The following is a 27,371-nucleotide window of genomic DNA, read 5'->3' as shown; positions in this document are numbered from 1 at the left end:
CGAAATAAGATACCCCAAGTATGCATGGGCAGCTAAATGTAAACAAAGAGGACATGTACATGAAGACACTTGTGAATAATGAGAATACAACAATTCCCTTGATATAACCTTGAGTTTCCTTGTGCTGTGTTCATGCTTGGATGTTTGCTTCCTATCTAATGTGCATGTGAGCAAGGATGAGCTTGCCTCTTGACAATGATTTGCTTCTCCTCCTCACTCCTCTTCTCCATTCTTGCTTACAAGAGAGGTGAACACCGTAGCAAGAGAGTTAAGCTCTCCATAACTATACTCGTTTGTTGCACAAACTTATCAAGCCTGATCTTCAACGTTGTGACAACGTCAAAGGGTGCAATTGAGCTTTTAGCTTTCCACCAACACGGAGATTGCACAATGTGCTACCCACCCTTGCATTTCCTTGGAAAGTTTAGATAGTTTATTGTGGTGAGAACAACCGTGTTCGATATGAAGGATGTATTTCTATGCACTTTGAAATAGAAAGCTCTCATTTTCTATTTAGATAAACACCACAATTAACAACTATTGAGATCAAGGCAACCTTTTGAAAGCAATTAGTAGGGTTGCAAAGTGATATGAAATAGCATATAGTAAGGAACAAATACCTACCTTAGCAAATTGGCTCCAGCATCTCTGTTGGCAAAAGCACTTTTGATTTCATAATTAAAAGAAGATTTGAAGGACAATATCTACAATAGACAGTCCACCATTCATTAGCATGCAAGAAGAAATGATTTACTAAATAAGAATGCAAAATTCATCAAAGTTCACAAACAACTCCAAAGTAGAGTATCAAATATTGTAGCAAAGAAGTGCTTGAATCTAACGCATGTGGCAAAGAATTGCAACTGGAAAGCCGAAAGCACAATACTATGCCATCTACATGACACCAACCAACCACCCCACGAGAGCCATGTGATAGCACTAGTGGTGGTTGATGAGATGGAACAAATCAAAGTGATCATAGGAGCAAGCTCCACGTAGATCTTGCCCTTCTATCTAAACTAGAAGGGCTAGAAGTCATGTATCAGGCTAAAAATGATGCAAGGATTGCCTATCTTAGAAATAACTCGACAATGAAAAAATGCGAGTGAGTTACAAAGAATTAACTTGCATATTTGCCAAAAAGTTATCGGTGGTTGGCAAATTCAAACTTGTTTTACCACCATTTAAGACTCTAGCTATGGTCCAATGCCTTGCAAAGCCTGATTTATTTTATGTGCAATTGGCAGCCAAAGTCAATAAGAGGGCAGTGCCAAAACTTGAAATTTACTCCTTAACCAACGCTTCAATTCAAGCTCCTTCATATGGAGGCGTAAGCCTTTTAGTGTTTTTTTCTTCTACCATTAGCCTTAGGTAGGCCCAAGACCCTCCCATAGTTAAAATCAAGCAGCAGACGTCCGTGATGTGGAAGCAGAGAAACCATCTTTGCCACATGAAACGAGCGAGTTGTCCTCCGCCCTAATGTGACTCCAGTCTTCAGTACCCGACCCTGAAGAGACCTACACTCATGGGTTCCTCTAACATGCCCAAGGTAAATCTTGTGTCTCCAAGCTAAAAGCCAATTCCTTTTGCTCCCGTCCACAGAAGAGCTGTGTTGGTCCCAACTCCCCATAGTTGCACACAAGGCTCCCTTCCTCCTCTGATCAACCAAAGTGTTTTTAACAATCACTAGAATATCTCAAGCTTGAATCACCTCAGACAGAAAAAAGAGGAGCACTTGGAAAACCACAGTTGCTAATTATCCACATGAATGTACAAATAAAAATCTACATGAATGTACAAAAGATCCAAATGAAAAAGCTTTAAACCTGAAAATCTCCCGTTTTACATTTGGTGGTTGGCAGGGAGGAAAAAAGAGAGTTTTCAAAAAAAGTACGGGAAACCCACATTTCACATAGACAAATGGCAGCCCCCTTGAATGTTGCACAAACTGTACAATTTGCACTCAACGCTCCAATGGATGTATATAATTGCAGGAACATTCTTCATTCTTTTTCAAAGTCCATTCTGTAACCAATGTTGAGTGCAGGACCTGCGGATACCCGAATGACAAAGCACCACCTTTACACAATTATACACTTCGAATGGGCGCCCTTAACACAAGATCTACATGTACAACATGATGTGCATGGATGGAATCCCTTGGTAGAACTCCACCCCTACAGAAACAACCACCAATATAGACTATCTAAGTACACCTCTTTTCCTGAGTTTGGCCCTCCCTTTTTTGAACAGCCCTAAGGCCCTTTACACTAGTATGGGCGGAATTACCACATGGGACATAAACAGAGTATCTTAACCATGGAAATCTCAGTATCTGCTCATGCATTTAAGATGTGGGAAGGCCAAGTCGTGCAACTATACACACATCGATAGAAGCTGTTCTTGCCGTAGGGACAGTTCGAAAACAGCATCTTCAACCACCTAGTCATCCACAGTGCAGGAGACCTATATTAGCTAGAATTACATGGCAATAGGTGTCATATATATCTCGAGCATGAGAGAATCTTCTGCAAAAACATCAGGTAACCTGAAACCCTTTTTTCATGTACAGCCGCTGGGCTGCACCATTGTTGATATCCACATGGACATACAAGTCCTTCAGCTCTGGCATCATGCATACCCTTGTTAGGTTCTGATATCTGAAGTACTTCAATATACTGGGCTGCAAGAGTCTTGTTACAGGCATGTTACTTACTCCAGCTTTTAGCCACCTTGATAGCAACCTCTAAAAGACTAGAGGCTATTCCCTGGCGGCGAGCTGACCTGGCGACACAAACGTTTGCTATGTAGCCACACCTGTGCTCGGGCTCCATGACTGTGAACAGACTAGCAGTTACTACCTCCTGTTCACAAATGAAAACACGTTTCTTAAACCAAGAACCCATCCTAGCATCCATTTCAGACAAGAAATTCTTCCATTTTAGTTGCCTCAAAAAGCTTACTGCCTGATACCAACCTTGGGAAATTTTTCTCCTCGTGAAAGCTGCCGGATACTGATGTCAAGAGTCCCAACAACCCGGTCCCGCAATGGGTGCTGAGGAAGCATTCCAATCTCATTTTGCGATCCCTCTGAAGCAACCTGCAGATGCAGTGGGTTTCCAACGAAATATACTTTACATCAAAAGTTGGTGCTCAACATGCTACTTAGTACAGATCGTCCAGATACTGCCCTATGCAAAATCGTAGGGTCTTTACAGAGAACCCTCGGTGGGGTTAGATGCGAGATCCCCGTCCATGAGGAACAGGCACCCCTTCTCACAGGCAGGGAGTTGCATCTGTAAAGAAACTTAATAGATTTAAACAAGATTATTAGCGGTCTCACCGCCATCAGGCAGATGCATTTGACACACTGACCCTGCTTTCCAAAGCACCGCCTCTTTAAAGCTGTAAATTCCTGTAAAATGAGGGTGTGTGATATTCATGTTAAGAATGACAGTCATAGATGAATACTGCAAAATTCCCACCACGAAAGAAAATCAATACGACAAAAAGCTTTAGTCTCGTAAGGAATCATACCTGCTCCGCAAACCTTTTCCGATAGCTGTCAATATACCTACCAATGAAATCCCCGTGTTCCGTCAATAATCAATGCATTGCAAACGTAAGCAATAATTGTATGCAAATAAACAATGCAAAACCTGTAGAATATTCACCGGAAAGATGGTTGTCCTTCAGAATAGATCTCCGCACGCAACCATGCTGCTGCCTACCAACATGGAACACTATGACCCAAGTTTTAAACGTAAAGTTTACAACTGTCAATGCTAGTAAAGAGCTGCATGTGTGTGTCATGTGGTGCATTGTGCGTCCGATGCTATGTATGGGCCCGAGCCGTGTGCGCGCGCGCACGTGTGTGTGTGTGTGTGTGTGTGTGTGTGTGTGTGAGAGAGAGAGAGAGAAAGAGACTTGTTAGAAAAAGGAAGATTGCATCGTGTGCACACACGTGCATGTGTAAGAGTGTGTGTGTGTGTGTGACATGCTTATTGTTTTGATTATTCATTCCTCCAATGGATTGAGTTACTAGACTTAGGCTTAGACTAGGTATCCTCTACCTTTTCAAGGCAGCCAAGGGCTGCAAGACTTGTACTTCCCTTTGTACATTATAATATACTGAATACTCAACTATCTCGCTCTCTCTCTTCTCTCTATCGAAGTACAAGTCCTGCACACCTTGGATCGCTTGAAAAGGTAGAAAGTACCTAATCCTACATCCCAAATGAAGGTGCACAGTCCAAGGAAAGGAACACAACATGGAAGAAGTTCCCAAGAGGTTGGTTGGTGGTGTTCCACAAGACCCAAAGGGAATGGCAGTCCTGCGAGTCGGGTGCCACTTGGGGCACACGAGGAAAGGCTTTTAGGCAACAGGTCCAAGGGAGGATGATCCTCCAAGGGGTGTAGTGAGAGTGCCAGACTCAATACTCAAGAAAAGAAGACTAGAGAAAGTGTTCAAGGACAGGGCATGAAGGGATAGGGAACACGATGGAACAGATATATAGATCTTCATCAGAGTTGGAGTGGATTTGGAGACCGGGCTGGGTTTTCACTGAAAAGGTTGCCAGGAAGGGAAGGATGACAGATTTGGGAATCCGTGAATAGACAATGGGATGATGACAGTCATCCAAGAACAGAAGTTGGAATCCCGTCATCAAGTTTAGCAGAGGGGGATGTCATGTGCAAGACATGTGCAGGCTAATCCCAGGGATAATCCCCAAGGGGCAATAGATAAAGAACCAGATTAGAACCTGATTTTGGAGCTTGTGCTACTAGGTTTTGGGCAAGAGAACCTTATGGAGAAGGACAAGAGGTTGTCGGCCAGATTTGGATAGAGTGTTGCTATGTTAGCTGCAGCATATATGCGAATATTTCATACTTAGCTATTCCCTCTCTCTCTCTCTTCTCTCTATCTTCTATATGTGTTTTGCATCAAGCATGTTCCAGGATGGTGTTTAGTGCTGAAAGAAGACTCCCAAAGCTTCCGCATGTAACATGCAGTCATATGAGCCTACTACAACTAAAGAGGCTCTTGCTCTTCCTAAGTGGCAGGCAGCCATGAAGGCCGAGATTGATTCCATTGAAAGGAATGGTACATGGGACCTTGTGGACCAACCTTAGGCAAGTCATTGGAGTCAAGTGGGTCTTTAAAACCAAGTTTCATGCCGATGGTTCTCTGCCAGATTCATTGCAAATGGGTATTCTCAAATTGAGGGTATTGACTATGAGGAAACTAACGCCCCTACAGCCAGATACACCACTATCCGGATAGCTCTTGCTCTCTCTGCTCATTCTCGCTGGCCAGTCTATCAGATGGATGTCTAGTCTGCCTTTCTCAATGGGTGACTTGAATGAGGAGGTCTATGTTGAACAGCCTCTAGGTTTTCAAGTTCCTGGACACGAGGGTAAGGTATACAGATTGCACAAAGCCCTTTATGGTTTTGAAACAAGCACCCAAAGCATGGTATGATAAGATTGATGCATTCTTTCTTTCCCTTGGCTTCCAGAGATACGTTGCAGACAACAATCTCTATGTCTTTACTCAGAATGCTTTGATCTGTTTGATCGTCTTATATGTTGATGATTTGTTGATCACTGGCTCTCACCTTGCGAAGATTGAACAACTCCGATCAGATTTAGCTCACTTTTGCACTAACCCTGTTGGATACTCTCACGCTGATTGGGCAAGTGATCAAGATACCACGCGTTCCACTTCTTATTACTGCTTCACTTTAGGTTCCAGCCTCATTTCTTGGAGATCCAAGAAGCACACTAAAGTTTCTCTTTCTTCCACTGAGGCTGAGTACCGTGCCTATTTGGATACTTGCTGTGAGCTATTATGGTTAATGTAGATGCTCAGTAATCTTGATGTTCTTTTGGACTCTCCCATTCGCATTCTTACAGACAGCGAGAGTGCCTTGGCATTGGAGATCCAAGAAGCAGACTAAAGTTTCTCTTTCTTCCACTGATGCTGAGTACCGTGCCTATTTGGATACTTGCTGTGAGCTATTATGGTTAATGTAGATGCTCAGTAATCTTGATGTTCTTTTGGACTCTCCCATTCGCATTCTTACAGACAGCGAGAGTGCCTTGGCATTGGCACGTAGTTCATCTTTTCATGGCAGGACCAGGCACATTGAGGTTCATATTCACTTTGTTCGTGAGCTGGTCACTGACGGCGTCATTTCTCTGGAGTATTGTCCCTCTCAGGACAACCCGGCGGATCTCTTCACCAAACCTCTTCCTCGAGATACTATTGATCAGCTCCTTACCCATATGGAAGTCGGACCACGGTGCTGGAGCTCAGAGGAGGTGTTGGAATGATCATCTCCGGCCCCGTTTGATCCCTTCTATGCCACCTTTTATTCTGCATATTTATATGATATTTTTGCCCACCTTTCATTAGGTGTTTTTCCTAGTCGTGGACTTTGTCCTCAGTCATGGGTTTTTATGCTCGCTGACCAGCTCCTTCATGATGTATACAAGAACGGGTTTTTTGCCACCTAGTTCATTCATCATTTTTGCTCAAGTGTTGGATCATTGTTGGCTGCTCCAAGTCTCTCCTCTGTTTCACCTTGCTTCCTTCAACTATTCTCTCATAGGGTCCATAGCTGAGAGACTGTACAGAAAAAACCCCCCAGATACACACACAGAAAGAGCAAGGACAAAGAGTCAAAGGACAAACAAAGATCACTATACACACATACACACAAGGTCTAAGGCTGGGCACAAACAGAAGCGGCGTCTAAGAAATGTAAAAGCTACTGTCAACAGGCAGGTAAAAAACAGCTGCTGAAGAAAAGGACGACGGCCAGGAGGAACAGGCGGAAAGCCGCAGGAGGCGGGTAGGATTTAGAACTCACAGGTGGCTAGGGTTCAGCAACAGAAGGCAAGCACCAGCAGGAAGATGTGGACTGCAACATAAAAAAAAGTCGACGTCCAGCAGTAGGCAGGTAAGGATTGCGAAAAGTCCAGCAGCACAACCAATGCATGCGCATGTGCAAGGCACAGATGTCGCAGGCAAACACGCTCGACAGGTCACTGGCGACGACGCTCGACAGTTGATCGCTCGACAGGCACCACACACCAACACACACACACACACATACATATATATATATATATAGAGAGAGAGAGAGATTTATATCAACCGTCTTCAAAAGACCCAATGGGTCTATGAGACCAAAACTGGCACAAGAGTTCCATGTGGTACTGGGCCATGGAAAAACACTAATGAAACTGAGAAACACTCATACAAAAAGAGTCTATGTCAACATCATCATCATGAGCAGAAAGATTGCATTGAAGGTAAGAACAATACCCAATATTCTTCATCTAGCACGGCCTCTCGTACCATGTACTTGCCAAATGACATGACATATGGTCTCTGGAATTCAAGACCTAGAATTCCCACATCATCCAACCCAGCTTTTTCAAGGTTTAAAGAGCTTTCTTTTGGAAGAGGTGACAATGTGCAGCGGCTTTGCAGAACACCATTGCAGCAGCTCACTTTTCTCTTCCACAAACGTGTTTCACGCAATCCACTACAATCAAAGGGTTTTTGCACATGAGAGAATGGTAAGAGCATAGACAAACATTCAATAAGAGATCACTAGATAAGCCATTTAATGAGAAGCCACTAGACAAACCATTCAATGGGAGAACAAACGAAAAGAAACAATCTTGTTCAAATACTGTGTTTGATATAAGAGATCGCTAGATAAACCATTTAACGAGAAGCCACTAGACAAACCATTCAATGGAAGAACAAACAAAAAGAAACAATCTTATTCAAATACTATGTTTAATAAGCCTTTTATAGGAAGCTCTCAATGCACCCTACAATCAAGAGAACACCTTTAGAGTGCTTTCTCAGAGCTGGAGAGTGCCACAAAAAGCCAGTTTCCACTACAATCAAAGGGTTCTTTCATGTGAGATAACAATAAGAACATAGACAAACCATTCAATTGGAGGTACAAACCATTCAATCGGAAGCCACTAGACAAATCATTCAATGGGAGATCACAATAAAGCCTTTTGTAGGAAGCTCTCAGTGTACCCTACAATCAAGAGGACACTATTAGAGTGCTTTCTCAGAGTTGGAGAGCCCTACGGGCTAACGAGCACCTCCCCAACTCTGTGCACCTTATGACTCCCGCTGTCTCGTCCACCCCCCTTCTGTCGTTGCCCCTTCCCAGTTTTCCAATATCCAGTCCCTTGCAATTGTTACACCAGGATCAAGTTTGACTTCCCACCCTCATGGAGAAAGTCATGCAGTACAGCCCCACCACGGTACATGGTGCCCACCTGTGCTTTGCTAGATGGAACCATGCCTTCTCACCGGACTCCCATCTGCAGGTAGGTGTGACTGGCTTCCTGGTCACAATATGCTTCTCGGGCTAGCCCGAAGTGTACCGCAAGCTTCTCCCAGCGATTGGGTTCACTCTTGGTCATGTGCTAGAGACCCCAGACCACAGCAGCTGTAGAGATCACATACTTGAAACCCTCCTAGGGTTAAGATAACACACATCGAATTCAACCTTGATGATCGCAATAGATTCTGTCTAGCAACTCACCTCCCAGCTATAGATTCCTGTCCAGAACTACACCTGAGCCTAGCCGTGAGTCATCTCCGTCTTGACCCATGTGTGGAAGCCTTGCTGTACTGATCCACAGCCCTGGGCCTGCTTAAGAACAAGATGCTGATTAAACATGATTAAGACAGAGGAGAGAGAAGAAGAGAGAGAGAGAGAGAGTTGGTGTCAGGGTTTTCTTTATTATATGGTACAAAAAGGTGACTGAATGACTTTACGTATTCAAGGCCCTTGGTCGGCCCCAAAGGGGCGACCTCTGGCCCTCTACATGCCTTCTTATAACTTCTTCTACTTCTTCAAAATGATGAAAGATTTGAGTTATGCTGAATGAGATGAAGCCAATGCTGACTTTTGATTTAGAGGTGCTGGTTGGCCTGTATCCCTGCTGTCGGCCAGTTTGCTTGGACATATTATGCATAAAATATTGCTGCGCTTACTTAAGTGTTGCTGGCCACTGTCTAGGACCTGGCCGCCTGCTGCCTAGATGCCTGGCTGGCTGCCAACAGGTCATCCAGATTCTCCATGATGATGATGATGCTGATGATGATGATGATGTTGCTAATACTGATGCTGATGATGCTACTGCTGATGATGACACCGATGACCTAAATGTTGTCCTAACTGCTGTCCTAATCACGGATTATGACGTTCATGCTGAGGATTAAGCCATAGTACGGGCCTACACGTGACAAGTCTAGACAGTAAACCTTGGCGTCCCATACCACCAAGACATACGCGCTCCTCAAGTGAGAGCCTAAATCCGTGATTCCAAAGGTGTGAGTCCAGAGACGTGAGCCTACAGACGTGAGTCCATCGGGCATAGCGTGAGTCCATCGGGCCTAACGTGAGTCTAGCCCACTAGACCTGCATGAGTCTATTTCATACAAGAAGGCATGAGCCTATAGATGCAAGTCTAGAGGCCTCAAGTGAGAACCTACATCTGTGAGTCCAGAGACGTGAGCCTACATGCATGAGTCCATTAGACATAACGTGAGTCTAGCCCACCAGACTTGCGTGAGTCTATTTCATACAAGAAGGCATAAGCCTACAGATGCGAGTCTAGAGGCGTGAGCCTACACGTGTGAACCTAGAGACATGAGCCTAGCCAAAAAGAAAAAAAAAAACTCAAATAAAACTTAATTTTTGTAGCTTGGGCAGAACCGTCTGAAATCCGTTTCAAACTTGCTTCAAGAAGCACTAGAGACCATTTCACCAAAGTGAAACCTTTGATGCGAACCCGATCCAAAGTAACTATTGGAAACAACAATTCAGTCGGTTGTAGTCACCTCAAATCCACCCAGCCTTCGGTCCCAACAAACAACCTACACTCAACAGTGTGCTCCCTTGTTAAGAAGGCAAGATTCCTTCGGATCCACCGAATGAGCCAACTAAACGCAGACGTAAGTGGAGGAACTACAAAATCCCTGGAAATGAGAGCCGCTCGTAAACAATGCCATCAACTTCGTGAAGAAGGCATTGAACCGCCCTATCTTTGGACGAAGCTCTAGTGAAGGAGGGGGAGAAGGACCAGGAACCCCAAGGTTTGCTCCCTCAAGATGTGCTCAAACCATGTCAGACGCCACAATGTTTCAAACATTTGGTGTCGATTCTATGATGGTGTAAGATCCCCCCAAGATCTCCCTCAACACAAGCAACAAGATTAGTACCAAATAGAAGGGGTGCAAACTAGCTCACCTCCCAACCATAGGTCCACGTCGGTTGACCACCCCCGAACCCCTTGGGCAGGCCTAGGCACAAGCCTCCCATCATCCTACTGGTGTGGTCAAAAATAGGGCCAAAAACCTACTTACAACATTGAGTACTAATAATAGCTAGTCGATAAAAGAGTACCTAGCGCTTAGTTATGATAATTATAGAAAAACCCATGGCACATATGTTTGTTGCATGTGTGAGGTCTCAGGGCCACAGTAGACTCACATTTACAGGCTCATGCCTTTTTGTATGAAATAGACTCACACAAGTCCGGCGAGCTAGACTCACGTTACGCTCGATAGACTCGAGCCTATAGGCTCACATCTCTAGACTCACAAATGTAGGCTCACGTTTGTAGACTCACGTTTACAAACTCACGCCTTTTTTGTATAAACTAGGCTCACGGATTTGACTTTTATATGAAATGGGCCTACCTAGGTACGGACGATTATGAAATAGGCCTTTGCCTAGGTTGGTATGTAATTATTGGACAATAATTATACTTAATGTCCCAATATTTGAAAAGGACAAGAATTTTCTTTGGAAATTATAGCTGATACAATTGTATGACACAAAAATCCTTAAAGAACATGAGTAGGTATGTCCTTACAAATCTTCAAATCAGTTTTAACTGGTTGGTACAATATTAGGTGTACCTTCTTCTGGACTCACGTATGTTGACTCTCGCCTCCACACTCACGGCTCACCTGTCCAAGCTCATGGCTCATGCGTCCAGGCTCACGGCTCACATTTCCAGACTCATGTCGGGCTAGACTTACAGAAATGTGGACGCACACCTCCCCACCCAAGAGATGGCTTTTGGAGCTTTTTGAGAGTTTTTGGACTTATGGGAGTGATTAAGGTTCCTAATCATAATTAATGATAAGTAAGCAAGTGATGAAGTGTTTTTAGATTGTTTTTGATTGGCTACAATTCCAACAATGCATGAAAAATATAAAATGCATGAACTAAAATTAACTTTCCACTTGAATACACCCCTAACAGAGCTCCATGCTTATGTTTTCGGAGTGGATTCCACTCCTAATCACAATTGCTAAGCTATTCCTTGGCTCAATGCAATGAGATCAAAGCTTTGTGGGGTTCAAGATTATGCAAATCACCAAGAAACCAAGATTTTCCCCTTCCAAGATATGGAAACAATACCCTAATGCAACAAGCTTCAAAACAAAATAAAATAACAAATAAACACATCCAAAGGTCCAAAACCGTATGTTTTTCCAAGTGTGACCTCTTAATCGACACCGGGCATGTTAACGTCAAGTACGTAACATACTTCTCCACCTAAGACATTTACACTCTCGAAAAGTGGGGTTTCTAGACGAGGGATGCTACAGCTTTGGTATTTGAAGAGGTTCTTTAATCATCGAGGACTTTTGGATCTCTTGGTTGGATCTCTTGGATGAGTTCAGATTTAATGTCTCTAATGAGCACCAGTATAATTTTGTTTTGGGTAGTGTTCAGGATTTCATAAGATTCTCCTCTTGTTTTTTGGACAGTTGTCCATGGGTTCTTTGATTGGAATGAGGAAGTGGTGATGCTCTTCACAAGATTCCTGGTTGTGGTAGCGGTACTCAAAGACTCGCTAGCCATTTGTGGCTGTGCTTTGTGCCAGTGAGTACCTACACAGTGTCATTTGTGGTGCTCCCATGGTTTGTCATTTTTGAGTGCTATGCACTTATGGTAGCCACAAGATTAACGGAGATGGTTATAGGGAATGTTGTATTTGGCAGATTGATGTGGTCAAGCAAAGAATGTCCTATGAGAAGAGACAAGTGAAAGATCATCCAACATTTGTTGTAACCCTGGGCTAAAACATATACATGAGCCAAAGGTATCCTAGAAATCATGTCACGACAGTGCATGTTTTGCCTCGGCGGAAAGTTGAAACCCTAACCCTAATTTTCAAGATTGTTAGAATGAAGATATGTTCACGTCATCACGAAGAGCTCATTGAGAGGAGCAACTTTGTCTCTTACAGCATCTTCAAATTCAAAGTGGTTTGAGAGATTTTTAGGAGAATGACTTTTTGCATAAAAAGTCAATAAAGCTGCTTTTCGGTTGCTTTTTAAAAGCAAGTTACTTTTTAAAAGTGCTCTTTAAAAGTAAAACTTGCTTTAAAGCAAGCCTAAGCCGGCTCTATATAAGTGAGGCATGGGGTAAAACTCTAGTCATAACCACAGCATGGGTTTGAGAGGAGGAGACTAAAGAAGCCTTCACTTGCGGGCCTTGGGTGCTAGTGCGTGTGCAGGAGCGCTCCTAAATGAGGATACTTGGAACGAGACCGATGAAGTTGTATCCCAACTTCGTGAAGAGTAAAGAAATACCTGCGGAGTCACTAGAGCAGTTCGAGGCCACCACTTCTCTTGTGTAGGAGCAATCTAACCCCCCCTGTCTACATGCTCTCTCTATTTTCTCTCTCTTCAATTTTAAGTGATTTAAATTGTTTAAAGTGCTTGTGTGTGGTAAAGTTTTTGTCTACTGCCCGTTAGCTTTATTGAAGGCCGTTTCAAATCAAGTGGTAATGGTCACTCAGACATAAAGACATGATATCATCCTCCTCAACTATAGACACCTGGTATACTCGTTAGACCAACCACATCACATGGTTCATCCACGCTCATCCGATCGCCGGAAAGGGATATCCATTTTACAAAACCTTAGCTTGCACACTTCGGAATTACCAAATAAGTATCAGTAAAACTAGTGCACCACATGTTGATTAAAGGTATTAGGGTTACAAGCTCACATGTTGGTGGAGAAGGCATCAGCAGGCAGGCGAGACAGAAGGGGACGCAAGCGATAGTGTGGGGGGGGAGGTGCAGGTAACTGGAAAAACGCAAGAAGGGGGGAGCGCTCAAATCCGCACTCCCTCGCATGCTCTTAATGAGTACACCCACTTTGTCTTCATCTTTGGGCTCACATTTAAGAGTAGCAAGTTGTTGGACTATTGGCCCGAACTTGGCCAAATGATCACTAAATTCTTCATTTTCATTCATTTTAAGATCATAAAACTTACGCGTCAAAAAAACATTGGAATTAGTGATTTTATCACCGAAGATGCTCTCCAATATTGCACAAATTTGCTTGGTTGTGGACTTGAAGTCAATGTGATCAACCAAAGAATCAGTGAGGCTGAGACCAATCAAGGCGATGGCCCTCTCATTCCATTGCCGCCATAGCTTGTTCTTTTCAGGTTCAATATCTCCAAGATCCTCATCATCCCCAGATATTGTTCCCCATATGCCCTCACACATGAAGTACTTTAGTCCACCATGTAGGCAATCCATTGCCAGCGAACTTCTCAACGAACGGGGTGCTAGCAGACCTTGGTAGGACCACGATAAAGTAATGATACTTTCGCTTTTGTTGCATGTGTTATTGTTGCTTGTACGTAGGAGAAGGCGATCGAGATGGTAGGCAGTAAATGCGTTGTACGATGCACTGGTGTAGATAGAGAGAGGGAAATACACGTGGAGGTGGCGTGGTGTAATTCCACCGATCAGTGTGGAATGTTTGGTTGAACACAATGTTAATCAATACACTAAGATTTAATGGACAATAAGCACAATACAAAATGTAACTTACTGAATTGACAAGAGACACACAATGAGACGAACTCCTCCCCCCCCAAACAAAAAAAAAAAAGAGACCTTGGGAGAATCAAGTACATAGTGTCATGACCAGATTTCCATACCAAAGCATATGAATACAGTATTGCAAACAATATGGTTGTCGGTGAAGATCTTTAACTCACACTACCATCTCAAGTGGCCATGTTCCCTACCATCTGCTCTCTATTGTTATTGTGCATCTCAGTGTTCTAGGACTTTACTATTTATCTGGGATTTTACTGGATTTTCTCCTAATTATTTGTCCAAAGCCAGTTGGCCAGCCCTAGAGGCAGTCGGCCAGGTCTCTACTCCACTATATAAGGAGTTCCCCATTATTCATTCCTTCATCCACTTCCCTTGCACATAGTTCAACATCCAGTTGCTGGCCTTTGCCATTGTAAAGCTTTACTGTTGTTATAAAAGGTGATCCTATTCAACTCTCTCAATCTCCTTTGTGCTCTCTCATATGTTTTCTGTTTATGCTTCTGCCTGTGCTTTCTCCTTCATGGTATCATACGCTTAGGTCCAGGCAGCTCCAAACTCTGCAAATCTGCCCACCATTGCTGTGTGTTTTGCTTCCATCACTTCTCTGGCTGCAGATCAGTCCCATATAGTAGCTGCGAGCTCAATCCACACCCCTTTGTCGACGAAGTGGTGGCACCTTCAGGGCAGCTCCATAGCTATGGAAGAATGAAGGGCTTCTTTTTTGCATATCAAGAGCCTCGGACCTCTTTTCGATGCTGCATGTCCACGCTAGCACCTATGCTCACCTTCTCCCATGCTCCCACTTCCATCGAGCTGCAAAAACCCCCAAATCGACAGTAGCGTCAGTTGATTTTCTCTCTCAGTCAGAATTTCCCCAAAATTGGGGAATATCAATTTTGCCTTTGTCTTCCAATTTCCATCTTCTCCTTTTCATTCCCTTCCAAATCAGATTTTTCCATTTCGCATTTGCCCCCTCTTTTTTACTTGCAACAACAGAAAATCATCAAAATCACAGTGAAAGATTACTGTGTGTGTGTGTGCAGAATGGCCTCCTTGCAAGGATGGACTCACTTGGCATAGCAAGTCCCCAATGTAGCTCTTTCCCCAATGTGTCCCTTTCCCCCATCTCCACATATGTAACCTCCCTCCAAGAACCGCCAGGCGAGCCCCACCTCAGGAGAGGGATCACTCGCGTTTATCCATTTTCTCATATGTATATTTTTTATTGATAGATGCGGCGAGGTGGTGTTTTTTTTCCCTTTTTTTTTGGGAAGGGAGGGGGTGGAGAGGAGCTCTTGATGTGACTGGTTGGACAATGTACACACTGTTCCAAAAAATGGGGAAGTATTAACCAGGATTCTCAAGCTGCACAAGAGCAACCAAAGCGATTTCTGCTTGCATGGAAAGGGTTGCATGCTCTCACAAGCGCAACCAAGCAACCATACCCCCCCCCCCCTTTCCGCCCGCCCCCTTCTTTCCCTTTTTAAAGGAAAAAACATTGTAGCCTTCCTCCAAAGGAGGATATATCTGAAGAAACCTCCACCAATTCTGTCATTGTTTTCGCCGACAAGTAGGTATTTTCATAGGTTGTGGACCTTTTCCCAGTGTCACGTGCTCTTTAAGGACGAGAGTAGGTTTGTTTATCCTAATGGTGTCGGCTTTTCCATCTCCGACCCAAAACTACACGCTATGGTATTGTTAATGCTAGCTGTTTTGATTGACACAAGCTGAACACATATGTTAAATCCAATAATCAAAGCTGCAAATCTAGCCAACAAGCCTTTAAAACACCCCCTAATCTATCACAAAGAAGCATGGTCACCATGAAATGCATTTCAGCTCGGCTGAAACCTTGAAATGCTGAAATACATTTCGTGTTTCATGAAACCTTGAAACACCATTTCATGTTCTCAATTTCAAGTCTCTCTCTTTCTGTCTCTCTCGCACGTACAAAGACTATTACATACGTACGCACGCACATACATATATACATAAATACATACAGACATACATACATATATACATATATTTATATTTATATGTATGTATGTATATATGTATGTATGTATATGTGTGTGTATTTATATGTTGTATGTATGTTGGGTGTGTGTGTATTCACCGTTTCCGTCGAGAGTTTCAATAAGCACTTGTCGAGGGGTGAAACGTTTCAGCATTTCCTGCCCCATTTCGAGGTGAAACGTTTCGGGGCTGAAATGTTTCGCCGTGACTGTGCAAAGAAGCGCAGTCCCAGACTCATCTGAGACCAAAACCAGGTAATTAGATAGAAATACCTTAAAAATAATGTGTGCGCGCACACACACATATATATACATACATACATAGATCGCACGCGCACACACACCGAAAGACTTTGAAAACGAATTGAATACGAGAATTCTTAAAAATTCTAGATCAGAAATATGGGCAGATCTAAGGGAAATTGAGCGCAGAATTGATGGTTGCGTTAAATTCTAAAAGGAAATATTTTTTTAAAAATACCTGGGAAGGGCAGCATGAAATGCAGTATTAGGGCATTTGATGGTTTTCTGACCCTCTGAGGAAGCTGAGGTAAGAAGTGGGCAGGGCCCAAATGCAGACATGTCCTCGAGTGCTGATTTCTGCGTCGTTTTGGGCAGATAGATCAAGCTTTACGTCTTTGATTTGGCCCAACCCCAAATTGTGTGCCCAAGTGGGAGGGCATCGCTGTGTGCTAGATACACAAGAGATCAGAAAAACTACTGTTTGTGGGTTGCCCGATTAGCCGTTTTCCGTTGGTGGTGGTGGTGGTGGTGGTGGTGGTGGCAGTGGGTGGTGGGTGGTGTAGGGCCACAGGCAGCAGTAAAGGTACTCAACACTGTGTATGTATGGATATACGGACGGGTCTCGAGCTACGATTAATTAATTATAATAGGGTTCATTCATTTAATCAAGAGATACTCTAGGACATCTCTCTCTCTCTCACTCTCAACACATCTGTGTTCGAATCTCACTCCCGTCCGATAGATCATATTTGGTCTCTTGGGATTGTTCCTACGACGTTAAAAGAGCTTCTTCTTCTTCTTCTTCTTCTTCTTCTCTCTCTCTCTCTCTCTCTCTCTCTCCAACCTTGATGTATGGAACAGCGAGCTGAGAGGCCCTAGGTCACGTATGATCCGTGTAGTAAACCATCAATCCCACACCAAATTATCCAAGCAGAGATTGTTGCAACAACAATCACATGCCTCCACCGCATCAGTCACATGGATCCCAAGGCTTGCCCCGGAGTCCTCTCGCAGACAACTAGCACTCGAGGGCCACCCTGAAGTATGGCATTAACAAGTTTCCACTTGGTTCTCGGGATATGGGCTCTGCGTAGATCGCCTCCCACCCCTTCAATATAGTTTGGACTCCCCTTTTCTTCAGTTCTCTCATGAGGACACCAATCGGGTGATTCGGTTAGATTTTCTCAAACTCTACACCCACCACTACACATGGATCCAAGACATGCTCCATCGCCATCGGGCTACCTTTCCACATGACGTAGCTGAGGGAGACCTCTCAACCATACTCATTAGCCCCATGCTTGATATTTTGGAGAGTGGTATACCATCTATTGGGGATTCATGTTTCATGCTCGTTGTATTCCATGGATAGTTTTGTATCACTCCAGTGCGATAGGATAGTTTTGATTTGTTCTATTCTATTTTCGGTTCCATGATGAGATATTCCATGGACATTATTGTATCACTTTGGTCTCATAGGCCCATTAGGTCTTTAGTAAAAGCTTTATAAATCTTTCTTTCTTTTCTCTCTCTCCTAGCTCCTTCACATGAGCATGGAGGAGGCCTATCTTTCTCTTTCTCTTTGATCGTAATAGAAGATATATTACCAAAATTACTGTACAAATGACCACATGGCCGCCGCCATGTGATGTATGAGCTTTACCTCACTAATTACTCCGAACCACGGATGTAGCTCAGAGTACCCTCATCCAATATATAGCCGTGTCATTCTCCACAAAATGAGCTAACTGCAAGGAAGAGACTGGCCACAATAGTAGCCCTTTTATACGACCTATGTGAGGTGTAATACCAACTGGAATTTTTCTTAATAGCAACAATTATTTATCAATCTCTTAATATAGCATGTCAAGGCAAGTGGCTAGCTTACAAGGAGTGTGGTTAACTCTCTCTCTCTCTCTCTCTCTCTCTCTCTCTCTCTCTCTCTCTCTCTCTCTCTCTCTCGTAGCAGCATGTCTACCACTTTGTTTGTCTTGCAAAGGAGGTAGGAGTGTTTATCGCCCTAAAGCAAGGGGGACTTGTCTATATCCATCTCTCTCTCTCTCTCTCTCTCTCTCTCTCTCTCTCTCTCTAATACGACAAAGTAATTGCTAGCTTCCATGCATCTAAGTGTGAAGAAGAATCACGTCAGTCTTGCCTATTCAATTAAATGCCAAGCTTCAAGGAGAATCACCAAGAATCCGAGCAAGACATTTAGAGAGAAACTCCTCTAAAAGGTGGAGGCCACCAAGGCGGAGATTAAAGAGGTTGATGCCACCTCAAAATGGGTGGAAGTGGCTAAGAAGGACTTTGCGTGTGTGTGTGTGTGTGTGTGTGTGTGTGTGTGCACAAGTGCACATGCGTGCATGCATACGTGTGCGTGTGTGCACGTGCGTGTGTGCATGTGTGTGCATGTGTGTGCACGTGCGTCTGTGGTGTCACACACACACACACACACACATACATACATATATGAGAAAAAGGAATATAATTTAGCATTTCTCCAAGTATTTGTCTTGTTTTTAACATTTATATTTCAACTATCCTCTCTAACATAAGGCAAAGAAGGGTGGACCTCGAATAGCAAGGTCACAAAAGTAAAATAATTCAAAGTGAGTGTGTTGAATTGTCATGGAACAATGAGGTGACAAGAATACTTCAGAAGTCGCAATTAAGAAATTAGAGGTTGCATGAATCAAGACCAAGTAAAGTTATTGATCAGATTGTCTCCATAAACATAAATTTAAGCCAAATAATAGTAGTAAGCCTAAGAGTGTAGTAGCCAAGTTGGGTCAACTGATGTGATTTTTTATTGACAAAAGCTACATCTCCAACCACTCAACAATATTGACAGTGAAAAGACATGTGAGGGTAATACGGTACATGTCTTTTTGCCCTAAATAATTAATGTTGTTTGAATATATATTTTTAAATAATAATGTCTTTCAAACCATGCAACCAAGATGTTTTAAATCATGAAAATTTGTTCATCGAAGTCAACAAAAATGACACCTCTACAATGATCAATGCAATTTCTTATGCTACATTAAACATAAAATAGAAACCATGTATCATGAGATAGGTCCAGAAATGTGCCTTTCCAAGATACACCAATTAAAATCAACAAAAAGACATTGCCACAACTCTAGGAAAATTGAAGATCAATCTAGCAAAGACAAAGCTTGGTAAAGATCTCTTTTTATAAGAGCTACATGGTGCATAAACTTAGATGTTGCATGAAGCTATAGTACAGGTGCTTGCAAGCCACATACCACTCAAGTCTAACCATCTTTATTTGGAAATCCTCACAACATAACATGATGGAAACACAACGTCGACGAACTTGTACTCTAGTCATGTTTGTTGAAATCAAAGTGTCGAGAGACGATAAGGTACACATGCTCCTTGATGATACCTATATTTAACACCTTAGATTCCATGTCAATCTCTAGATCTAATTATCCTTATGTATCCTTTGTTGCCACTCCTCTACATATTGCAGTCGCCCCCCTTACATAGAAGGTCATTTCGCTTCACTTCTATTGCCACCATGCTCAAGTATGTTTATCTCAGCAACGTAGCAATGTTCCCTCTACAATTGGCCACCCATTTGGTATCTCAGGTGGGTTAGTTTCGCTTATAGTTAATAATGTCTATGTTATATCATCACCACAAAACCAAATCATATGTCTTTCAATCCTCAGTGAAGTATCGATCCTTTTAAAGAAGCATGGAGTGCAACTTCTAGCTCTACCCTTTTAATTAATCATGTTATTACTCTTGGATCCATGATTCTCACTCATATTATCTTACTTCCTAGAAATTTCCCTACAAACAACCTACATGGTCTTGGTGAACCTACTCCTTAACTATTTTTTATGGCTCTAATACTCGAAGCTTCTACTTGCTATTTTGGGTTGGCCTTTACATACTCATATTCTAGCCTATGAGAGTCGTTTTCCTGTATTAGTTCCTTTGTAGACCTAGATCTCTTTCTCCTCATTGTTCATGCATCTCCATATAGTGTAGCCCTCTTCTTAATTGTATCTATCTCAATAGCCACACCATTGGTAAGATCATTGATAGTTAGTGTGTACAATCAATACCACTACTAGAAGCCCTTTCATAAACTAAGATTCTATATGCTTACCCACTATAATGTGTACACCCTTCAAGTAGGAAGCATATCTTGGATTGTAATAATGAAACTTGCTAAGTTTATTATGTACATGATCACACACTTGACATCATCATTTGAAGCAAGCTAACCCCCATAGACACTCAGCTAGATTTGCATTAAATACAAGGTACTTATCATTGCTTTTCTAAAATAAGTTACATTTTAGCATGCATTAACTCTTAAGATCTTTATATATATCATTGGTTTATAAGGCCCCTTTATATATGCCATTTTTTTAGAACTCACCTTGATCATATATTCTCGCCAATGTATTCATGCCACCATACTATCTAAGACATCATAATCTCTTACGTATCAGCATAGTTATCAGAATGCCATTTCTTTAGCCAAGGTTTTAAACTCTATGCAACCTCCATTGGAGGAGTATTCTTCTAACTCCTACAAACTCCTATTGACTATGTGGAGTTATACACTTCCACATGTTGGTGAAGACTTTGCTCCCAATGGAACAAGAAAGATCTCACTAGTTTGCTTGAGCCTTATTTCCCTAAATCACAAAATAGTATATGTGCATATGTATCCTCCACTTTCAAGTCCCCACCAATTTCTATTGTTTGCATCTTTTGAACAAGCAATGGTAGTCTAATCTTGCATCCTCTTCACAAAGTCCAAGCACACCTAAGAGGTGTGCTATTATCTCATCTTGTCAACTCCACTCCTTGGTCTTTGAGTTAACATGTTGAATACATTAACCCTTGCTGATTGGATCCCATTCACCATTCTAAATAATGCATAATGCCATGAAATCTTAGAAGGTAGATATTTAAGTAGTTGCACTATATTGCCACTACTTGACTCTAAACAATAAGTGTCTTTGATTTTATGCACCTTATTTTTCACCCCATAAATAATTAAGCTTTGTCCAAATTGTATATCCAAATGGTAAATTGCCTAGATTAATCTCATCACACAAGGCACCTCAAAGGTCGAATCATCTAATTCATTTCCAAATAGCTAGTGTACTAAGATCATCATACTCTCTCTAATGTTTGAGAAAGGTTCTCTTTGAATACTTCAACAATAATCCTTATTGCAGTTATTTAAGTAGATCTTGTCCCAGGTTCATTAACCAACAATGCATAGCCTCCATTTCTCAATATCCTTGTAAAACACAACATCATGGTCTATTAATAACAAAAAGAAGAACCAACAACAACATAGGAATACCAGTAGAGGAGAAAGAGATCATTCACATTAGACCTACCTCGACATAGGAATACTAAAGAGTGCGGGGGAGAGAAAGAGATCGAGTTCCTTTGAAGCAAACACACACACACACACACACACAAGAGAGTGCAAGACACAAGAGAGAGATGGATGGTTGAATTATCTTCTATCTTCTTCTCTTCTCTACAACCATATAATTAAAAGATAAGAGTATATACATAATGGAAAAGTACTCTCCTACCAATAACATACATATGGTAAGTCCATAGTATAAATCCAATTATATAAGTTGGAGCTATAACTATGCCATAACTCTAGTACTCTAAAGTGGCTATTATCCACTAGTGGCATATCAACCATAATCTCACCAACCATGCCAGTGGCAAAAGTGTAAAAGCTATCACCCAAGCGGGTCATCAATGTCCGACATAGCACTAGTTGAGCTCGATATCTCAACACTCCTCCTCAAGCTCAACTCCACACATTGCACTCCACGTAAGCTCCTAAATATGTGGAACTTCTCTGTGCCCATGACTTTGTGAAGATGTCAGCTACTTGATCCTCTGTGTTGACATATAACATATTTACATCACCTGTTAGAACCTTCTCCCTCACAAAATGATAATGCACATGGTATACTAGGTTATTGGTCAACTGTATGCTACACATGTTGTCACAATAAATGACAATTGCCCTATCCACGGGCTCACCCATATCACAAAGTAGCTTCTGAAACCAAGATATCTCACAAGCTACCATAGCAGCACCCCCTATACACTCGATAAGGCAATTGTTGGCTACTTCTTACTACTCTAACTCACAGCAAGACTCCCAAATGAGAACATAAAACCACTGGTAGATCTCTTGTCTCTACAACACTACCAGCTCAATCAGCATTTGTGTACCCATGTAGTTGTATCTTTGTACCAGCCTCATAGAAAAGTCCATAATCAACTGTGGACTTTATGTACCTGAGAATCCATCTAGCCACATCCAAGTGTGGCTTCCTAGGGGCATGCATAAACTGACTTACAAGTCCAACAACATAGCTCAAGTTTGGCCTAGTAATGGTCATGTAGATCAAGCTACCCACTATGTATCTATACGTAGTGGGGTCCTCCACCAAAAGCTCACTTGTATCTACGGAAAGCTTTGTGTTATGCTTCAATGGCACTGAAATAGGCTTACAGCCTATCATATCATACTTGGATAACATGTCCAAGCCATACTATCTCTACAATAAGAAAATGCCATGAGGTGATATCACCATCTCTATGCCCAAGAAATACCACAACTCATCCAAATCCTTCATCTCAAACTTTTGCGTCAAAAGCCTCCTCACATCATGTATGTCAACACCACTATCACCAGTGATAATCAAATCATCTACGTATCTGTCTTTTTCACATAAAGTGAGAAATTTGTATTAGATATCTGAAATCCAATGGTAACAAGCACGTCACTCATATGTGGATGGTGACTCTAGTAGTTCTGAGTAGAACTTTGATGAGACGCTTGGCATTCCGCATGTGGTTACTCCTGGTGTAAGGAGAACCATGGTTTTTTTAAGGATACATGGCAATGATACAAGTGTATGCATATCTACGAGGGTTAGGTACCCTTGAAAGGTTGAGATACGATGGATATACATCCCATCAATATTGTTATATGGTTAAAAAAATAGAGGAGATGGAGCCCACTTGTTTTGAGCAGGCACTTGGAAATAAGAAATGGGAACATGTCTCATGAGTGAGGAGATGGCATCATTTGGATGCAAATGCAACATGGGAGTTAGTGTCTTTGCTAAGGAAAAGAAGGTAATTGGATGTAAGTGGGTGTATAAGGTCAAGCATAACGTTGATGGTTCAGTGAGCAAGTATAAGGTAAGATTGGTTGCCAAGGGCTATGCGCATACTTATGACATTGACTATGAGGAGACATTCTTCAATAAATGGGAAGATGTCTCATGAGTGAGGAGATGGCATCATTTGGATGCAAATGCAACATGGGAGTTAGTGTCTTTGCCTAAGGAAAAGAAGGTAATTGGATGTAAGTGGGTGTATAAGGTCAAGCATAACGTTGATGGTTCAGTGAGCAAGTATAAGGTAAGATTGGTTGCCAAGGGCTATGCACATACTTATGACATTGACTATGAGGAGACATTCAGCCCGATTTGCAAGACTGGCAACCATGAGAGCTGTCATTTGCTATGGCAAGAAAGGATTGGTCTTTACATTAGATCGATGTAGATAATGTCTTCTTGCAGGGTGATTTGCAAGAAGAAGTATACATGGTGCAACCACCATGTTATGAGAGTGATGCACACTCAGATTTTGTGTGTAGGTTATGCAAAGCCTTGTATCCACTGTAAAAGGACTCTCCAGGTCCATTAAGCACCTGTGATTGCTACTCTACATGTGATGCAGTGTCACCACTTCTTACATTTGCATCTTCCTATTGCCTTCACCTCTAGTGCATACTAGCTACTCATCTCATCAAAGATAACATCTCTGCTTACTCGCATCTCATGAGTGGTAAGGTTATAACATCTATAGCCTTTCTGCTCCATAGTATAACCAATAAAGATGCATTTCTCTGCCTTTGGATACAACTTTGTTCTTACTTCATTAGGAACATGCACATAAGTAATACAACAAAACACTTTCAAGTGATACTTATCTGGTCTTATGCCTGTGAACTTCTGTTCAGGTGTCATACCATGAACATTTGCGTAGTGGGTGTCCTATTCATAATGTACACAACAGTTGCTGACTTTGCCCAAAAATAATGTGGCATATTCTTCTCACCCAATCAAGGCATGTGCCACTTCTGCAATGTGCCTATTTTTTCTTTCTGCAACACCATTTTGTTACGGAGTGTACCTGCATGTAAACTGTCTCTTGATTCCCTTCTTTCTTAGGAAATCATTGAACTTATTGGAGAAATATTCTCCCCCACCATATAATCTAAGCCATATTATTTATATGCCTTTTTCCTTCTCGACCAAGGCTTTAAATCTTTGAAAGTGAGCAAGCATCTCACTTTTCTCCTTCATGAATTAAACCCACACTTTGCTAATGTGGTCACATCAATGAATGTAACATAATACCTGCAACTTGGAATTTTTGTAGTCTTGCTCGAGTCCCATACATTTGAAAACATCTAATAGCCTTGCACTAACATGCTTTTCATGTGGGAAAGCATGCATGGCCTACTTACCAAGCTGGCATGCTTCACATACTTTATGCATACCATCAACCTTAAACTTTGGCAAACGTGCAACAATGTTTTGGGCTTGTATAGACTTCAGTTCACTGTATATTCACATGACCAATGCGCTTGTGCCATATGTAAATATTTGTAATGACACTTGTTCCATGCACAAACATGCCTGTCTGTATCTTAGGTATGTTCACATCCAAAGTAAATATCCTACCATTTTTGTTACCCTTTGCAAACCAAGCGACATTGATCTTTGAAGTCTTCAACAAAACATCCTTGAGGATTAAATCTCACTTGCAGACCGTGCTCAACCATCTATCCCCAATAGAAGCCAGGTTCTTTGTAATATTCGAAACATGAAGTACATTTGCTAAGTACTTCATTTTGCCATCCTGCATAGACAATGGTACTTTACCAACATACGCAAAATGGGATGTGCAGTATCATCACCTATTTTTACATAACCCAATTTTTTCATTTTTTGCATGTCTCTAAACCACGCACCATGACTGGTCATGTGGTTAGAGGTGCTAGAATCCACATACCATATAACTTGAGATCCTGACACATCTCCTGTTGTTGTAGAACTGAGCATGTGCTACATCACAAACAGCTGCTCACTTCTATCATCACCACCCTATTGATTAGATGATGCATATTTGCCTTGCTGCAACTTTCCACTTTTAATGTCATTTTGCTTTTTATAGTAATCCTTTGCCACGTGCCTTGGTTTGCCACAATAATAGCACTCTATGCTATTTACACTCTGATTTCTTTGCGAACCACCTCGATCTCTTTGGCTCCCCCTGCCTTTAGACTCGCCTCTTCCACCTGTGTATGATTGTTGCTATAATACGAATCATTGGACTATTAATGTTTATAATTCTAGTTTCCTTGTTGGCCACCACCTTGGCCTCTACCATGACCTTTACCTCTGCCTCTATTTGAATTAGAGTAGAAGGCCTGTTTTGATGCGTTCTTGCTTTGTGAAGAAGAGTCCTCACCTAGAGACTTTTCTTTTATGATTAGCATAGACACCAAGTCTCAAAAGTTAGAAATATTCTCTCTCACTGCAATGGAGGTCTTGAATGGCTTGTACTCTTTACCAAACTTGTTCAAATAGACACTCACCAAATCATTATCTTCCATCAATACATTGATAGACCCAAGGGATTCAATAATGCCCTTGATCTTTAAAGCATACTCATTGATAGACATGCTTTTCTTTTCCACTGCATGCAGCTCTTGTTTTAGCTGCAGTTTTCTTATCTTTGTATTGGTTTGGAACATCTGCATCAGGTTCTGCCATGCAACTGCTAGAGTGTTGGCATTCTATATGTGTCCTATCATTGTGTTTGTGACACTTATCGAAAGCCAATATATGACTTTCCTTGCACCCTGATTCCAATCCTTGAATGCCTTTATATCTGCTGGAGTGGCATTCTCTTCAGACAACTCTGGAGACTCCTCATTGTCTCCTTCGACATAGTCCCAAAATCCTTTACCCATTAGGACATTGGTCATTTTGAACTTCTAAGCATGGAAGTTATTCTTGTCCAGCTTCTTACTGACAATCTGATTGAGTCAGTCATACATGTTTGCCTGCAACAATCAAAAACCTATAAATAGACAATTTATGTGTAGCCTATAACACAACAGTCTTTTTTGTAACTGCTACAGCAGTACTTCAGCACATGTATGTCACCAGATCTAACCAGAGTACATGTACATACACCCAATATCAACAATACATGTGCAAACACTGTTTACACTCCCAAAATGACTGCACTATAATAATCAGATTTTGATCAGAGATAGTTCTCAACTAGAACTTCTCAAAATTATCGAAAATACCTTGCAGTGACCTAACAAAGACCTAAATGCACCTGAAACGCGATTCTGGCCACAAAATATGAGTACAAAGTATTAAGTATCACACATGCATCTCCAAGCCTGCAAAGATAGCTCCATAATCAAAGATGTGTAGCTCCCAGAGCTATCGAGAGGTGTTGTATCTAAACCAAGGGGAAGAGATAGTGTTTCTCTTACCCGTGTATCGCTTCCTTGTTTGCTTGTTCTTGCCTCTTGCTTACCTCCTTAGCTCTTACATGAACTGGAGCTCTGATACCATTAAGAGAATATGGGGGAGAGAGAGAGAGCTTGAGTTACTCGTAAGAAAACACACACACACACACACACACACACACAAGAGAGTGCAAGACACAATAGAGAGTCTTCTTCTCTTCTCTACAACCATATAACTAAAAGATAAGAGCTCTCCTATAATAACATACAAATGGTCAGTCCATAGTGTGAACCCGACTATATGAGTATTACCAACTATTACGAGACAAAGGACATGATAATAACTCCATTTACTACCAAATTTGTCAATTTTATATTATTGCTACTAATTTATTTTTTAAATGATTTTTCAATCAAACGATTTGAACATGACTAGCTAAATAATTTGTTTGCTAGTATGCATAATTAAAAGAATGCATATTAATCATTTATTACCAGCTATTATGAGGCAAATAGCCAAATTTACTAGTTTATTTTAATGCTAGTAAATATTTTTAAAATA

The 27,371-nt window shown here is 41.8% G+C and overlaps 1 protein-coding gene across 1 annotated transcript; it reads right to left on the bottom strand.

Moving 5' to 3' along the window:
- Window positions 1-1,807: 1,807 nt before the first annotated feature.
- LOC147610499 (GCN5-related N-acetyltransferase 6, chloroplastic-like) lies at window positions 1,808-16,793 on the bottom strand. Its single transcript, XM_086786161.1, has 10 exons — window positions 16,436-16,793; window positions 7,334-7,556; window positions 3,675-3,727; window positions 3,538-3,574; window positions 3,344-3,415; window positions 2,978-3,100; window positions 2,717-2,864; window positions 2,549-2,625; window positions 2,387-2,442; window positions 1,808-2,050 (listed from the first exon to the last, which is right to left on the bottom strand). Exons 1-10 carry the CDS (start codon window positions 16,534-16,536, stop codon window positions 2,014-2,016), a joined length of 927 nt encoding a protein of 308 aa, XP_086642287.1. The 5' UTR covers window positions 16,537-16,793; the 3' UTR covers window positions 1,808-2,013.
- Between the last annotated feature and the right edge of the window lie 10,578 nt (window positions 16,794-27,371).

This window comes from Cibotium barometz, chromosome 49, assembly GCF_041138505.1.
Source record: "Cibotium barometz isolate CiBa-2024 chromosome 49, ASM4113850v1, whole genome shotgun sequence".
NCBI classification, from domain to species: domain Eukaryota; kingdom Viridiplantae; phylum Streptophyta; class Polypodiopsida; order Cyatheales; family Cibotiaceae; genus Cibotium; species Cibotium barometz.
The sequence above is the reverse complement of the archived record's forward strand: the minus strand, read 5'-3'. Positions and strand labels throughout refer to the sequence as shown.

Excerpts from the sequence above, each read along its gene's own strand:
- LOC147610499 (XM_086786161.1), bottom strand. The coding sequence starts at position 16,536 with ATGTCTGCATTTGGGCCCTGCCCACTTCTTACCTCAGCTTCCTCAGAG. Across the intron at positions 2,865-2,977 it reads GAGGAGAAAAATTTCCCAAG|GAGGTAGTAACTGCTAGTCT; the intron begins GTTGGTATCAGG and ends ATTTGTGAACAG. Across the intron at positions 2,051-2,386 it reads CAAGAACAGCTTCTATCGAT|GTCCTGCACTCAACATTGGT; the intron begins GTGTGTATAGTT and ends GGGTATCCGCAG.